This window comes from Clinocottus analis, unplaced genomic scaffold (genome assembly GCF_023055335.1).
Source record: "Clinocottus analis isolate CAN_PGR_092001 unplaced genomic scaffold, fCliAna1.0.p SCAF_16, whole genome shotgun sequence".
NCBI classification, from domain to species: domain Eukaryota; kingdom Metazoa; phylum Chordata; class Actinopteri; order Perciformes; family Cottidae; genus Clinocottus; species Clinocottus analis.
The window spans coordinates 1,153,837-1,170,975 of NW_027175887.1; the positions used below are offsets into that span (position 1 = coordinate 1,153,837).

At 45.1% G+C, this 17,139-nt stretch overlaps 1 protein-coding gene across 2 annotated transcripts in view; it reads left to right on the top strand.

The window, feature by feature from the left end:
• LOC137786555 (insulin-like growth factor 2 mRNA-binding protein 1) overlaps positions 1–15,668 on the top strand; it is a 40,688-nt gene extending 25,020 nt beyond the window's left edge. Inside the window, exons 3-15 of one of the 2 annotated variants that reach the window (XM_068578500.1) lie at positions 2,956–3,004; positions 6,794–6,845; positions 7,519–7,582; positions 8,595–8,885; positions 9,976–10,110; positions 10,407–10,529; positions 11,592–11,727; positions 11,854–11,976; positions 12,208–12,324; positions 12,876–12,950; positions 13,044–13,175; positions 13,308–13,421; positions 14,257–15,668. In XM_068578500.1, coding sequence (XP_068434601.1) covers positions 2,956–3,004; positions 6,794–6,845; positions 7,519–7,582; positions 8,595–8,885; positions 9,976–10,110; positions 10,407–10,529; positions 11,592–11,727; positions 11,854–11,976; positions 12,208–12,324; positions 12,876–12,950; positions 13,044–13,175; positions 13,308–13,421; positions 14,257–14,412 — 1,567 coding nt within the window. In that variant the 3' untranslated portion in view covers positions 14,413–15,668. The remainder of the gene's footprint in view (positions 1–2,955; positions 3,005–6,793; positions 6,846–7,518; positions 7,583–8,594; positions 8,886–9,975; positions 10,111–10,406; positions 10,530–11,591; positions 11,728–11,853; positions 11,977–12,207; positions 12,325–12,875; positions 12,951–13,043; positions 13,176–13,307; positions 13,422–14,256) is intronic. The other variant, XM_068578501.1, reaches the window with a different exon arrangement.
• The last annotated feature ends 1,471 nt before the right edge of the window (positions 15,669–17,139 follow it).

A 17,139-nucleotide genomic window follows, 5' to 3' on the forward strand; every position in this document is an offset into this window, starting at 1 on the left:
CAGAAGTCGCTGCAGCCTATTGGTTTGACCCGCCGGTGGTCGTGACTAAACGTAGGACGACGCATGTATTCTGCTTTTTAACGTGTAAAGCGCTAAAAGCTTTAGCTATGAAAGAGTAACTTACACACACACACACACATACGTCTCACTGTGGTCCCAGAGCCTGCTCTGTCTGTTCTGAAGAGCGCTAACCCTTGGCCTTTGACCCCTCCTAGAGGCAAAGCCTTTCACTCCTTCTCCGCGAAGACCACACTCTTTTCATTCTCTTGGCTTCTTTTCTTTCTTCCTCTCTTCCTCTCCACTCCCTTTGTTTGGCTCGAGCACAGATTTAATACCTTTACAGCTGAGGAAACCTCAATAGCGCAGGTTTTTTTTTGTAAACTACACGTTTGACTGACAACGCATATCCATCTTTGCATCGACTCAAGGATGAGAGGGTCTAGATTCCCAGATTTAGTTCAAGTGGAAATTTTTTGACAATCACATTCTCTTCAGCTTTGTTGTCATTATGTTGGGATTATGTACAATAAACCATTCAATCCATGCAAAGGTGCAACAATATGTGATTATTTAACATCTAGCTGAGGTTGACGGATGGTGGGAGACCCAACGAGGAGAGGTCGCCACCATGTTGGTTAAAGGCAAAGATGTCCGAAATGATAAAAAAACAACAAAAGACAGATGAGTGAAGGAGCGAGTAAGCAAATGTGAAGCATGTTGTTCTGTTGTCCATCTGCCCGCCCATTCATCATCTTTGCCCGCCCATTCCTGACCTGTTGCCATGGTTTCAACCAATGGAAAAGGCCGTGGGGTGGCGGGCGGCGGTATGGGTCAAGCAAGTTCACTGTTGGTTGCTTGGTTGGTTGAGGGGGGGGGGGGGGGGGGCATTAGAGGGGATAATGGGTGGTCGATAAGGTGGTACGTGTGCGTCGGGGGGTGGTAATGGTTTCGATGTGTTCTGTAGAAGTCATCAGATGTGGAAAACAATTCTGTTTTTATGTTGGGGGATGGAGCTCGTGATCATAGAAAAGCATTGATCAGTGATCTCCCCCATTTTTGGGGGAGATGGGGATGTCAGGTATTTTGGATGCACAAAAGACTATTCATCTGAGCCTCCTGGGGCTTTTGGGGGTGGGTTTTTAGCCCGGGAGAATGGGTGGGGGATTGGTTGTTGTTGGGGTTTTGGACCCATTGATGCTCAACTGGGTGGGGCCGTGGGGTGGGATAAAGGGCGGTAAAGATGGAGCGCTGCACTGATGCGAGCAGCGTTGGGGAAAAAGGCCAAGGGTCAAAGGTGCAGCACGGATGCAACAGATGGAGGAAAAAAAATAGTTTTGTGTCGGGATCGAAGTTAAGATTTGTTCCACAGTCTGGTTCTTGGGAATTATCTTGTTTCGAAGCATCTAGAAAGATAAAACGGTCATGTTTTCCTTTCCTCTGCTGACTTTCAGTCAGACAACTTAGTTTTAAAATCTGTGGCAACTCTTTTATTTTCTTTTTATGTGATTTATCAGAAGGGGACCTAAAAAAAAAGGCCAAGGATTATTGAAAAGGCATATTAAAAAACAAAAACATTGATAGAAAGATCCTTTTGCCACGGAGCAACACCCAGATGGAGGAGGGTTATTGGTGTGGACGCCCATATAAATCAGTGAAGGATGAAAAGCAGCCAAGAACAAATACACACATGTATGATTTCTGTGGTAACGAATAAGCACACGCAGAAACAAAAAGCGATGCAAGCATGATTACTGGCAAAAGTACAAGATTAGGATGCACTTGCCTTCCATTCGGTGGGGCTACCCTTCCCCCACAAAGTGCGTGGGTGGTTGCACAGGATGCTGTCCCGCTACTCGCTGCTAGCTCAGTGTTTTTTTTTCTCCCAACAACTGGAGCTCAAGCCCTATAACGGCGGGCTATATAGCCTTTGGGGGTTGGGTGAGGGGGCGCTGGTTGAAGTAGACCGGTGGCCCTGCCACCCACTTGCGTGCAAGATGTTTAAAGCGGCTCCGTCAGAATTGGATTCTGTACAGGCTGCAAAGAACAAAATGTTTCCGCGCAGTTGATCGGGGTTCAGAGAAAATGGTGGCACAGATGGTGGAGGGATATTCGGACCCTCGCGGACGGCGGAGGGTGATACAAGATATATTGTACACCGCTCGCCCAGAGAAAAAGACACGCAATTGCCCCCCGATTTGCTCGTATTCAACCGCTCCATCTGCGAGACAGTAAATGGAGGGTTTGTCTCCTACGTAGCGTTCGAACCTGAGGTTGAGTTTTAATTGCCATTGAACATTTAAGTTATTGGTTTAGATGAACGGACCAACAGAAATGTTTACGTTCACTGTAATATTCCACTGTTTGTTCAAATATATTGCGAATTGGATAAGGGCCGTCAGAACCGCAGACAATCCTGATCGCTGAAGTGCTGCTCTTATTTTTAGTCACCAGAGTGAGATACCCCGTTTTGCCCATGGCGTCTTTCTCAAGACGAGAACTGTGTCTTCAAGTCCTCAGCGACAATGACAGCTGTGACCGGAGGCATTATGTTGTTTTCGGGTCAAGGTCACTGTGACCTTGACCTCTCTTCCAAACCATTGCGGGAATCCTTGAAAGTCTACTTGGTCTCAGGAGGACTTGCAGAAACTAGTTAGAATTTGGTCGTCAAAGGTCCCTGGTGACTTCACAAAACACTTTTTTGGCAAAGGTAATGGTTGCTGGTAGACGTTGCTGCATCTTTGTACCAGAAAGACGTGTTTCGTTTCTTTAAAACAAATACCAGGCTTAAGTGCAACGTATACCGGCTTGATTTTAGCGCTCGTATCAAATGAAGTCCCTTTAAACGGACTCCCTTCCTCCAACATGTTGTGGCCTTCATCTCCCAACAGTTTGAGACACCCCTTTGTTTTGCAGACGTTTGTACTCGCTAACACCGTCTTCTTCTTCTCTCCACAGGACCAGGAAACTGCAGATCAGAAACATTCCACCTCACCTGCAGTGGGAGGTTAGTTCCTATTTCCTGTTTTTTGTTTTTCCTTCTTCTTGCTGTGGATCATTTACAGATTCTTACTGTGACTTCGCGTTCCTGCCGGGGCTAAAATCCAGACGTTTTGTAACAGCCGCTCCCTCGCTGGCCGATACCGACTCACAAAGCCGAGTATGAGCCGTGTGCGGGCTCGTGTGAGCCCAATACATGAGAGGCCGAGAGCATGATGCAGGTTAGAGAGGGACAAAGCCTGTGTAGGGAGGAAGAGGAGTGGCACGGCGAACACGGGACTCATCCAGGAGATCGTCATTCGTGTCCCGCGTGAGACTCAACGCTGACTTAACCCTCTAAACCCCAAAACCTGCCGGTGGGATTAAAAAGCAATCACCAAAACTACAGTTTATCGAAGCCAGAAGCTGTGAAAACTGTCCCAATTGTCAGATTTTCATCTTGCTGTTCGTTCTGGAACTCATCATTTGGGAAAATTGTGATTTTTGAAAAGTGCTGCTTGTATGTGACAAGATGGGAATTCCTCCCAAACATTTAGTGAAATGAGCTGCTTTTGCAGTTTTGTGTACCAGCTCTAAAAATCAAAACCAATCAAGCGTCTCATTGCTGGCATCCACCCCTCACACCTTTTGAACCGGTTCCCATGTCTCTGATACTTGGAGGTTTGGATGCTGACCCACACGCACATACAACCGTGTGCTTGTATGTGCGTGTGGGTCATCTTCACCTTGACTGTGAATCATGGGAGAACCCCAAATCTTCCATCATCGTTGATAGCTCACCCCCGAAAGAAAAGAGAGAAAAAACTGAATGACTTTCAGCAGAAGCTGCAGGTCGATCCTAATAAAATCCCTGTGATTTAGAATCAAACATTAACTATTATGACTATTAGTTAATGTTCGATTCTAAATCGTTGGGATTGTATTAGGATCGACCTGCAGCTATTAATTACACGTGGCTAACTGTTCTAGACTATTGATCTTTACGTAATTGCTGCAGTTATCTTCTCACTTTGGCCGGACGTCTAATACCAACTAAAGTAATATTTAACCAAGAAGCTGATTGTGTAGCTGCAGTTCGGTGCCCTGATTGTTCACGTGTGTGCAGGAACCCGCTGCACTAAAGGGCTCATTGCTGCATGCAGGAGGAAGGGCTTCACATCGGGGCCCTGACTCTTTTCACATACTTAAGGTGCACTTCTGATTGTTTAAAAAAATATATCCGCCGACCCCTAAATGAGTAAAAAACATATCATAACTAAAATAAAGAGAGGAAATAACCTGGTCAGTAATTATTCAGACACATGGCCATTGAAATGATGCTTGGTTTAAATGACTACGTTTTTATATTCATTGGAATTCTCCTGCACGTTTAAATATAAAAAAAACACTACCAAAAGAATAAACTGTGTATTTTTTTTGAGAATATAATCTAACCATTTGGCAGTAAGTGGTTGAGAGCTGTTTTGCAGCTCATACTAATAAAACATTAAGCTAAAAGGGTTTGAACAAGCAGAACATCTGAGCTCCAAACATGTCTTCTGTGCACACGGCGTTGTGCTCAGCGCTGTGGATACAGAAGCAACGACGGCAGCATTTCAATACTTCAATATTCTCTCCATCTCTCAATCCGTCTCTCTGCTGATGAACCAACATTCATTTAATTTAATACGCTGCGAGACACCTGACGTGCCGGCGGCTCCCCGTTGTTTCCCTCCCACTGGCTCCTCTTCCATCTCGCCTCTGTTCACTTCAATCTGTTGATTCGTCAAACACGACTGAATGCAGAAGACGGGAATGTGGGCGGACAATGAGCTCCATACATGTGTTACATGTGTGCGTATGTGTGTGCGAACACATCTTATTGTTTTGTGAGGGTGTGGCACGCTCCCTGCCTCCTCTGGAAAGCGAGCGAGTGAGAGCGAGCGAGCGAGAGAGAGAGAGAGAGCCAGACCTCCTCCTCTTCCTCCTCCTCCTCCTCTCTAGTCCCGCTGCTCATGTCCACACGAGGGCGACGTCTCTCCGCAAAGCTGACAGAAACATGTCACATCCATGTTTCTGAACCTTTGATGAGGTCTGAAGTCACAGCATATATATATATATATAGATATATATATATAGATATATATCTATATATATATCTATATCTATATATATATATCTATATCTCATATATATATATATATATATATATATATATATATATATATATATATATATAAGATATATATATCTATCTATATCTATATATATATATATATAAGATATATATATATATATATATAGATATATATATATCTATATATATAGATATAGATATATATAGATATATATATAAGATATATATATAAGATATATATATATATATATATATCTTATATATATATCTTATATATATATATAGATATATATATATATATATATATATATATATATATATATAGATATATATATATATATAGATATATATATATATATATATATATATATATATAAGATATATATATAAGATATATATATATATATATATATATATATATATATATATATAAGATAGATCTATATCTCTATATATAGATAGAGATGGAGATGTATAGATCTCTTTTTTCAAAAACTTTATTTTGAATTGTCAGTAAGCGTTGTACCAAAAGTAAGCATCAGATGATCCGTTGTAACCCCCTCTCCTCCTCACCCCCTCCAAAAAACGAACAAACAAACTTGTTATTTTGCTGGAGTCATGGAGGATTTCACACAAATCAAATGATTATGTAAATAACTATGTTCATAACGGGTTAAAGACCTTGTCCGCGCTCCAAGCGTGCGCGTGATTCACGGTGCGATCACTCGAGGGCCGCTTTACCACTTCACACCTTTCACTTTTAAGGAGCTCTTCAGAGCTGAAGGCCCCCGAGGCCGCGAAGCGACTGCAGCTCCTCTTGGGTTCAGGCCGGGCAGCGTTTTAACAGCCTGCCAGTGTCACGCAATCTCTCTGGAAAGTCTTCTTTTGGTTGTAACCCCCAGATATTGTGCGTCATCCTTTCTGAATATGGCTAAACGCTTGCTAATAACTCTCTAACCTCCACATAGAATATTTCATGACTTTTTCAGTCAACCAGTTTGTCTCAGATGACTTTAAAACGCTGTTTTCTGTTTTATTTAGTGCTTGTTCACAACGTCTATGCTGTTTGATTCAGCTACTTGTTGAATTGTTTGCTATGTGTCCTAATGTAAAGTATCACACCCTATCGGGCAGACGTACAAAGAAAAAATGAGTCATTTATTTTATGACGTTATTACCATTATTTCAACAGAGTACTGAGACCCAGGTGTCTTACTGAAGAACAATAGTTTGAATGAATGTGGGTTTGTAGTCATGAACATTAAAGGAATGACGAAAACAGAATCAAAGGCTGGTAAATTAATCTTTTAAGCATTAATGTGGATTGAACTGAATCTGCCATTTGTATGAAAGAAAAGTATTTATTTGGGGGAAATCAACTTCATAATAAAATGAGAATATACAGTTTTTTTCTTCAATTAGATGACAAGATGACATTAATTACCTAACGAATAATGTTTTTAGTAAACTATCCACATTGTTCTGTGACAGTCCAGAAGTTTATTCAGTCGGCAGTCCTTAAGAGAGTCGATTTGGACCGTGTGTGTTTTGAATCAGTTGGATTCTCATGAGGGGCAGTGACTCTTCCTGTGTCTTTTGGGCTCCGGTGTATCCTGACGGTGTCTTTTCCCTCCGGGTCTGATCCATGTTCTTCTTCTTCTCTCCCTCTGTGTGTTCCAGGTGCTGGATGGTCTGTTGGCTCAGTGTGGAACCGTAGAGAACTGTGAACAAGGTGAGACCTCGGAGCTTCAGCCCGGTCCGTGAACGCCACACGGCCGACACCCATGTGGGCGGTTTTGATGTTAGGAGGAGGAATGGGGCAAACCAGGAAAGACCTTTTTGTAGAAGGAGTTCCCAATGGCATCATGTCGTGGTTTTATTTGAGATGCTTTGCTGCCCCCGAGTGGTTTTCTGTCACAGTGAAGAGGAACAGCCTGGTGTACAGTGTGTAAATATAAAAGTCTCATTTTAAAAGTTACTACAGGGTTCTTATGGTCATGGAAAACCTGGAAAAGTCATGGAATTTTAAAATGGTTATTTCCAGCAAAAGAAAATACCAAACATTTTTGGAAAATAATTCATCTGCTTTTAAAAGAACTACATTTTCTCACTTTTTCATGGATACACTGAGACTTTACAAAATGTTTGGTCACGAAAATTTGATTTAAAGTCATGGAAATCCATAAAAGGTAAAAGGTAGGTAAAAACCCTGTGATTTAATACCCGACACTTGCTCCTCCAAAATGAAAGAAATAACGCAGATTCAAAAAAGAGCAAATATGTCGACCTCATGTCCGCTCAATGAGACGAGATGGACATGGAAGTATTCACCGGAGCCACCAGAAGAAGTCCGAGCAAACGCCGATGAACCAACTCACGCTGTCTGTCTCCTCTCCGTCTCTCAGTGAACACAGAAAGTGAGACCGCCGTGGTCAACGTCACGTATGCATCCAGGGAGCACGCCAGGCAGTAAGTCCCTCTCCTCAGTCTCCAGTTATGTATTTATTTCTGTTAAATCATAGCCTTTTTTTCTTCTTTTTTTGGGTGCTAGTGTGACTGTACCTGACATGTTTTCAGACAATCTAAAGAACGCCTTATATACATTTTTAATTACCAAAATAACGTTCCAATCAAAAAGAAAAAAAAAGATGCCTCAAATTATAATCTCTTTGTTTAAATTAAGTTTTAAGTCAGAACAAAGTAACAGTATTGAGATGTTCAGCAAAACCCACTTGTGACACCTAGTGGTCATTTGAAGGAACTACACTGTTCAACTTCAGAAGTACCAGGGTCTCTCTGTCGGTGTCGTACCTGCATTACCACAGAATGAAATGACTTTTAATGAGTCACATCGACAAAAGCATAGCAGCAAGATAAAGTGTGTCTGTTCTATGACGCTTTAATCTCATAATGTAAACTTCCAGCACAGGACTTTTTTTTCAATGACGATCTATTTTTATACGTGTGATTTTATATTTGCACACATGTAAACATATAACCAGTGTCCACAGTACATTCTGATGGAGATAACTAACTCGTCACGTCAGATTTCCAGACATTTCTTGAGTCGAATCGGCACAATTCTTTTAAACAGTGAATGAAATATTTTGGCTCGGCAATTAATAATCATGAAAAACCACCCGATAACAATACTCTAAATGAAACTGTCCTGTACTTAACATTTTACAGAAAGACAAAGTATGAGCAAAGCATTAAAGTGAAAGTATTTGTTACGCAGCAGAATAGATACATTGGACATTTACATGTGTGGAAGCTGCATTTTACAAATTTCAACCACCAGATAGTGTCCTGTTGGCTAGTTAAATATATCACACTGCGTCAGGTTTCATCCTGTTTGCTTCGATAACATCTGCTTCCTTAAAAAGCTGCTGTAGCTGTTAGTTTTCTGCTCGTAATGAACACAACTGTAACCACTGCTATGCTCAGAAACACACAAAGCTCCGTTCCGTGTCCCTCTCAGAGCCATCCAGAAGCTGAACGGGTACCAGTTCGAGAACAACGCCCTGCGCGTCTCCTACATCCCCGACGAGAACTCCGAGCAGGAGGCGGGCCAGCGCGGACCCGACAACGGCCGCCGCGGCTACGGGCCCCGGGGCGGGCCCCGAAGCGGCTCCCCAAACTCCGGGATGCCCCACAAGCCGCCGCACGTGGACATCCCCCTGCGGCTGCTGGTGCCCACGCAGTACGTCGGCGCCATCATCGGCAAGGAGGGCGCCACCATCCGCAACATCACCAAGCAGACGCAGAGCAAGTGAGTGTCGTCTGCGAGGTTCAGTTTTGGGGAGGCGCTGTTGCAGGGAACTAGTGCGCCATCCCCTCCAGCTGAAAAGTGATACAGCTCCTCTGTCTGATGCCTTCTGTCACGCCTGGGTTTTCAAAATAAAAGCTTTGGTCTGCTCTCCCTGAGGAACCTCGAGCAGCTGATTTTAGTTTCTGTTGAAACAAGTGGTGAAGACTGAAACATGGATGTTCCAGAAACACTGAGGGTTGTGGTTTCTGCTGAAACGCGGTGTGTCCTCTGCTGCGTCTCGCACAAAGTGGCCCTTGCTGCTATAAAAAACAACTTCTATCTCACATGGAGTCTTAAGTCACACCATATGAAACCGACAAACCACATCTCTTTCTCTGCATGTGTCCCTTTCTGCCCTTCACAACATAGCATTAAAAAAAACATGCAAACGAGAATAAATTGCTGACTCAGTAAACAATAGATGTCTATTCTAAATGCACTCACGTAGCAATAAAACAAGAAAAGATAAATCCCACAATAAGCCCAGTGAATTCAACCAGAGCGTCCATAACATGTCTTCCTTCAGACGAATGGAAAGAAAACATCCTAAATACATATTTAGGTGTTTATTTTACTACTTTTTTCATTTGCATCTGCTGGCCGGACAGTTTCATGGTGATATCTTCTTTTGACCAAAATGTTTTTTTGTATGTCTGAAGACAGTTTTATCTGATTTCTGTAAAAACCTTCGACTTTAATGTCAGTAAAATAAAGCAATCAATTTGTTTAGATTTCTGTTAAAATGTATGCAAATAATATATATATGTGTGTGTGTGTGTGTGTGTATATACATATATATGCATATTCAAACACATTTCAGAAAAGTGATGGTCTTACTGTTAATAATCAACTGGGGGACGCTTCATGTTTCTTCTGTTAGTGGAAATGTTTCCCTGTGCACCCGTAGTTCTTCCTCTTAACAAGCACATGAAACTGTCCTTTGCTTTTAGAACGGATCATCCTAACAACGGTATAATTATACATTCATAATGATAGTCTGTCCTGAGCTGAACTCGGGGACTTATCACAGTGCTTCTGGTCTTCCCTGCAGGATCGACGTGCACCGCAAGGAGAATGCCGGCGCTGCCGAGAAGCCCATCAGCATCCACTCCACGCCCGACGGCTGCTCCTCTGCCTGCCGCATGATCCTGGACCTCATGCAGCAGGAGGCCAAAGACACCAAGACGTACGTCCTCTAGGAGACTCACTCGCAGCAGAAGCTATTCTTTCTTTGGGGTATTTTGGGCCAAGACACGGCGACGATTAGCGTATGTTGTCTGTTTTAGCCCAACGCACTAAACCGAGTGTTAGCGATGGCTCAATCGGGTCGAGCTGATGTCGTGACTCACAATGTGCTCTCCCAGACGGCTGAGCAAAACATAGCATCCAAAATGATGAAGGCGCTCTATTTGGCTGTGAGAAAGACGGCTGAAGAGATGAAACCGTTCCTCCCCGAATAACCGGCGGTTCTTTCGTCTGCAGTGCCGATGAAGTTCCTCTGAAGATTCTGGCTCACAACAACTTCGTCGGACGCTTGATCGGGAAGGAGGGACGCAACCTGAAGAAAGTCGAGCAGGACACGGACACCAAGATCACCATCTCCCCGTAAGACACTCTCTCTCTCTCAATCTCTCACTCACTCACTCACTCACTCACTCACTCACTCACTCACTCAAGGCTGAATTATACTCTTGCAACTCCACCTCCGGCTGGCCGCGCAGTCGGATTGACGGACTCGTTTTGATTTTTAGTTCCCCTGCGTTTTCCGTACGCAGAACAGCAGGTGGCGCATCGACCGTTTAGAGTCGACTACCCCATGCCCTCTTTGGGTATATAAACAAATATAGTATACGCCCAGTCTTGTTGTCCAGACACTCACTAAACGATGGCGACCAGGAGTCAAAACGAGTTGGTGGAGCTGGAGCTGGTATCGTGCTCATATTTGTGGACCTCTTCAGCCAAACGTTCTCTGACGGGGTCCATTGTTCGTGTTTCTGCTGCGGCTTTTAAAAATGGCGGTATTATGCTATGAAACCAGAAATACAAGACTCTGAAAGGACGTGGTTAGCGGACCAATCACAGTCTTGCGGGCTCGTGTAGCTTTGACGGATAGTCAGAAATTTGGGGTGACGCACGCAAGCACGCAAAATGGCCGATTTGATCACGCAAGGTCGGCTATGCGTGTCTTGCGTGTCTTGCGTCTCTGCGTAAAACCCGAGCATAAATCAGCCTTCACTCACTCACACTCTCTCACACACACGCCGAGTTTCATAGACCTGAAGGAGCCTTCACTTAGTCCCGCCCCCTCAAACACAGACGTCGGCCGGCTCTTTAACCAGAGAAGTTAGAAGGAGATAAGGGTTTCTAAAACGTTATGTTTCTACATAAAAAGCTGTGTTGCTATCATAAGAGTACGTAGCATGTTAGCATTACCGCTTTTTGGTGATTGTTACAGTGAGTTAGTCACAACGTGGGCTCTGTGGTGTTAGCTGCAGGGCGGGGCTTTGCAAAAGGTTAATATTTTTTTCTTTAAGATAATAAGGTAATCTGTCAGATAGTAACTTGATTGGAGTGTATATGTTGTGATGTATTTTTCTGAGAGACACTCTACAGCAACTGGTCCCGTTGAAATAAGCAGCTCCTGCTCCTCTTGTGTCGTGTGTGCAGCCTTCAGGACCTGACGCTGTACAACCCAGAGAGGACCATCACAGTCAAAGGCTCTCTGGAAGCCTGCTCCAACGCCGAGGTGGAGGTCATGAAGAAGGTCAGAGAGGCCTACGAGAACGACATCGCCGCTATGAATGTGAGTCCGCCCGCTTCATTATCATGTATTTGTTCGTTCGATGTTAAACACATACTGTTTTAGCACACACACACACACACACACACACACAAGATGGTTTCTAACCTGCAGTGTCCTTCTCTTCAGCAACAGACTCACCTGATCCCTGGGCTCAACCTTGGTGCTCTGGGCCTCTTCCCTTCCTCCTCCAATATGCCTCCACCCCCACCTGGAAACGCGTCCGGTAGTGCCCCCTACGGTTGCTTCGGGGTAAGAACAGCTGCTCTGCAAAGTCCCACGAGCGACGTCGGTGCCGATGATCATTTGTTTGATATGTTTTTTTTGGTTCCACTCGTCACTTGCACACAAAAACGTGGGAAAGCTAGGATCCAGGTTGATGATGCGGACGTTCCCCGTGATGCCGATAACATCGTATCAGTTCCGTAACAGAGTGGCAGTTTTTTTTTTTGGGTGCTGACATTTTTTGCTTTGTGCGTTCAGGCTCCAGAGCAGGAGACGGTCCACGTTTACATCCCAGCGCAGGCAGTGGGAGCCATCATCGGGAAGAAAGGACAGCACATCAAACAGCTGAGCCGCTTCGCCGGGGCCTCCATCAAGGTCAGATCCCAAAACCTTTCACGAGGACTTTCATTCTTCTGCTTATCGTCAAAACTACTAAAGTCAAGGTCCCTGAAATGTTTGTATGAAGATTATGGTCACCCTAAGTCATTGCTGTGTCTCAAAGCAGCAGCAGCAGACTCTGGAAAAGATATTCAGACCTCAAGTATATTTAAATTCACTGTTGGAAATAATATTCATGACTTTATGTATCAAACGATAAGGCAGCAAAGATGTAAATACAACATGGATTGTCTTGTAGTGTTAAATAGGCTTAATTTGTCATAATACAGAGGATTTAACCTCCTTTTCTAAGACTAAATCTCAGCTCAACAATATGTTTTGTCAAAAAACTCATGATGTCAGTTTGTCCCATCACTTTTCAAACCAAACCCACAACCTCGGTGCGTCTCATAAACCCTTGGCGGACCTCAAACGTAGTCATTTTTCACACCACGGCTTGTATAGTGGCCACTGACCAGCTGTGGATATTTGACCAGTCGGGGTGAGAATGTGAAGTCAGTGAAGTGTTTCCCCTCCTCTTCCTCCAGATCGCCCCGGCTGAAGCTCCAGACTCCAAAATGAGGATGGTGGTTGTGACGGGACCCCCAGAGGCTCAGTTTAAGGTATAACTAACAAGACATGCCAGCGGGTCATTTTCATCTCATTTATTTCTTTACATCATTAAGGACCTTGACCCCCTCGTCTCCCGCCTGCAGGCTCAGGGCAGAATCTACGGCAAACTGAAGGAGGAGAACTTCTTCGGGCCGAAGGAGGAAGTCAAACTGGAGACTCACATCAAGATGGCCGCCGCCGCCGCAGGAAGAGTCATCGGCAAGGGGGGCAAGACGGTAAGCCACCTGGACCTCGAGCTACAGTGCCCCATCGCACATACACGAAGTGTCCTCAACACCACGACGGTCTGTCGCGAGGTGGCGATCTCCTCTCAAAGTAGAGACAGTAAAACCAACTTGTGTCTCCAGGTGAATGAGCTGCAGAACCTGACGGCAGCTGAGGTGGTGGTCCCCAGGGAACAGACGCCTGACGAAAATGACCAGGTCATTGTCAAGATCAACGGCCATTTCTACGCCAGCCAGGTACGCCGACTACTCTCTCGCCTCTGTCATCAAGCTTTACCTTTTCACTTCGTTCAAAGAGCTCACGACAGTTTTGATCTAAAGCATGTGGCTGTCCTCTCCATGAGGCCGGCAGCGCATCGACAAACAACAATGCAAACGTGAGAACGCAGTGACATCGATTGGATCTTCGCATTTGTATCCCTGTAAAATATCTACGCACGTTTTGCAAAATACCCGTATGTGCCGATTTATGAAAAGTAGTCACAAAGCTATGAATTGTCACGTTACTCTTGCCACAGTTGCCACTTCTTAACATGTAAAACACACATTTGACATATTGGCAGTTGACATCGACACGTTGCACATTCAACACTGCAGACGGTTACTACCAGATGTAACTCCATTCTTTTCTCTCTTTACATGCTGCGTATATCACAGAATTAGCATGCGTAGATCATAATTAAATGTTTATGCAGATGATATTAAACAATGTCTTCCTGTCAACCTTACTTACACATGACACATTCTCCATCTTAAACTTGCATCAATTGATCTTCCTAGCCTCTTGTAACAAGCTCTTAACACACACACACACACACACACACACACACGCCACCTTTCAAAGTTGATAAGCAATGTAAGATTGATTTTTGAGACCCGTTTCTTCCGGTTATCAGTGTCTCTTAAGCTCTGGTTTGAGCTTCACCGCCTCCTGATGGAAACGTATGTCTCTGTACCTGCTACATGCTTCACTATGTTCACTAGCTAGTTTCCATCTTTGTATGTTTATTCTCCTGAAAAGTGTAGCTTTCATTTTGCCGCAAACCAATGCCATCTGTCTTCTGTCTCCCAGTTGGCTCAGAGGAAGATCCGGGACATCCTGACCCAGGTCAAACAGCCACAGAAAGGCGGTATGGGCTCGGGCCCCAGCCCGAACCCCCAGGGCTTCACAGAGATGGGCAGCCCCACGCAGGGACTGTCCCAGGACCACCAGCCGCGCAGGAAGTGAGGGTCCCCCCGCCACCCTCCGCACACGCCGTGGGGCCCCCACCGCCCGGCGGAGAGACCGACTGACAGACGGACGGACGGACAAACACACGGACAGACGGATAGACAGACGGACGGACGGACGGACAGAAAGATGCAGGAAAGCGACACACAGACCAAGCGATAGACGGGGAGAGACATTAAGAGGGAGGGAGTACGCCCGACAGCCGACGAGAAAGATCGGCATTTAAAGAGAAGATGATTCAAATCAAAAGATGAAATGAATTAAAAAACATTAAAAAAAAACATTAAAAAAAAAAAAACAAGGATTAAGATAAAACGAAACGTGAGAACAGAAACCAGATGCCAGGCCAGAAGAGAGACTGAGTGAGGATGGGGGGATGAAGGAAAGAAGGGATGGAGAGACGGAGGGTGCTTCGTCCTCCTAGTGTGCCTCGGCGGGGCTGCAGCCGGCTCCTCACCCGCTGCAGCGCTAACAGACCCTGCAGGGGACGGGTTCAACACCCGTTCACACGCACCGCGGAGACACACTGGCAGGGGTTCCTTCCTCCGTCGTCCCCTCCAGACCTCTCCCGCCATCTGCAGTTAGTCCTATATTTTAAGGGTGGTTTTTTTAAACATAGAGATATATGTATAGAAATGTTTTATTCAGAGCTATTATCAATAGAATGCAGTGAGGTGGAGCCGGGAGAGGGAGCGAGGAAACCGACCGCGGCGGCACATTGGGGGGGTTATAGTTTGCGGGTCCGGCTGCAGCCACACCTGTCCTGTAACTTTCCCCAGCCAATGAAAGTCTAGAAGAGGGGCCGCAGATGTTAACACTGCTCTTTAAAAAAAAAAAAAAAGACCTCTCCGAATAGCGGAGAGTTTAGAAGGAGAGAATATGAGGTTGTAAATATATAATCTTCATGTAAATGTTAAGAAATGCTGCGTCTGGCCGCCTTGCCTTTTTAAGAGAGAGAAGAAGAAGAAGAAAAAGAGGTCTTCCGGACGTTCCCCCAGTCCCTCGTCTCTGATATGTAGCATAATGTAGCCTACAACGGGGCCGGGGGCCGGGGGCGGCGCCGAGGGCCGCTTTCCACGACGAGCCGTGTGGCGGAAGGCGCAGCAGGAGACAGTAAGGGGAGCGGCGGTCGCAGCTGGCCCTGCAGTTCTATTGCAGCGGCTCAGCTCACGCTTAGAAAAACACAGCCGGCGGCTATGCTAGCCGGCTAGCGGCCCCCGCACCTTAAACGGCATATTTTATATATATTATATATATATGATATGTGAGTTAGCCCGGCCCCTCGGGTGAATGTATCGAAGGCAGCGAGTCGGGCGTGAGGTTCTTTTCTCTTCACCCGCGCCCGTACCAATAAAGTTGTGCGGTGGCGGACGGACGAGGCGCGTCCCGAGACGTTCCCTCCGCTCATTGCTCCTCTTCCGGCGCTGGACACTCGAGGCCGGTCTCGGACAGGATGGCGTTCTCCTCAGAGGAGCTGGGGTCATTGAGACCATCCCTGCATTAGAGGTGTCTTTGTTCCTTCGGACAAACAAGGCCTCTAATACTTGTATTATTATTTTCATTATTATTATTTTGTATTATCATTATTATTATTATAAAAAGAATGTTTGAGACCGGCCTCGGTTGAGCGCGGGAACCAAAAAGCAAAGTCTTCCAAAGCTCCTTGCCTTGAGCTCAGAGAAGGTAAAATCAGACCGAAGTGGGGGTGCGGCTTCCTCGTTCTCTCTCCCAATCTGCCAAAGGCCTGTGGGCGGAGCCTCCAGACCCCGCCCACGTATGATAATGAGGGGCGGGGTCTACGCCTGGACACTCTCGCCAAGATTAGAACAGATTAGAGAAAGAAATGAAAAAGAAAAAAAACCTACCTCAGGGTAAAGTTACCTCAGTATTCCTAACTCTTTTTTTGTTTTGTTTCTTGCTGGTGTTTTATATGAGATGAAAAAAAGAAAGAGCTGAATAGTCCTAAATATTTTTTATTTTTTTAAAAGAAAAGTATTTTTTTTTAGGTATTGTCTTGTTGCTTTGGTTATATTTTTTCTGTTTTTTTTTTTTTTTTTTTGTGGCTGGTGTGAGATGTGTGAGTGCTCAGGATGACGAAGAGGCTGCGTGTTTTTCTCCAAAGCAGAGATCGACAAACTGCTCCAGAGGAAATGGGTCGAGTGCCATTTTACCTTTTTTAAATATTTACTTTTTTTTTCTTTTTGTAAGTTGAGAAAAACATGCTCTCTGTCTTCCTGAGGTGTGATTGGAGCAGCTGACATATTGGCCAATGGGGAGTGGTGTTAACTCGAGAGGGAGGGGTCCTGAAGGCCACACGGTGGCAACACAGCTGTCATTGGCCGCCTGCCCCGTGCCCCGAAAGGACCGCCCTCTCGCGCCTTATTGTGATGACATCATCACGAAGCGCCAAAAACATTACGAGAGGGCTCTTAGCATTCAAGAGGTTACATTTTCTCACCCTTACAGAAGACCAGGGAGCTTCAAAAGGCGAGTCCCTTTTACATCTCTCTCCTGGTTTTAAAACTCGTCAGATCAGAGCGGTCCATCTGCAGCGTGACTGCACGAAGAGGGCATTCTAGACACACACACACACACACACACACACACACACACACACACACCTGAACTAGCTCTGACTTCTCTGAATGTGAATATTTATTACCTGTGCACTGACCGCGACACCTCAGATGCTCCCCGTTGGCTACACGTGTGCTTGTTGTGTGT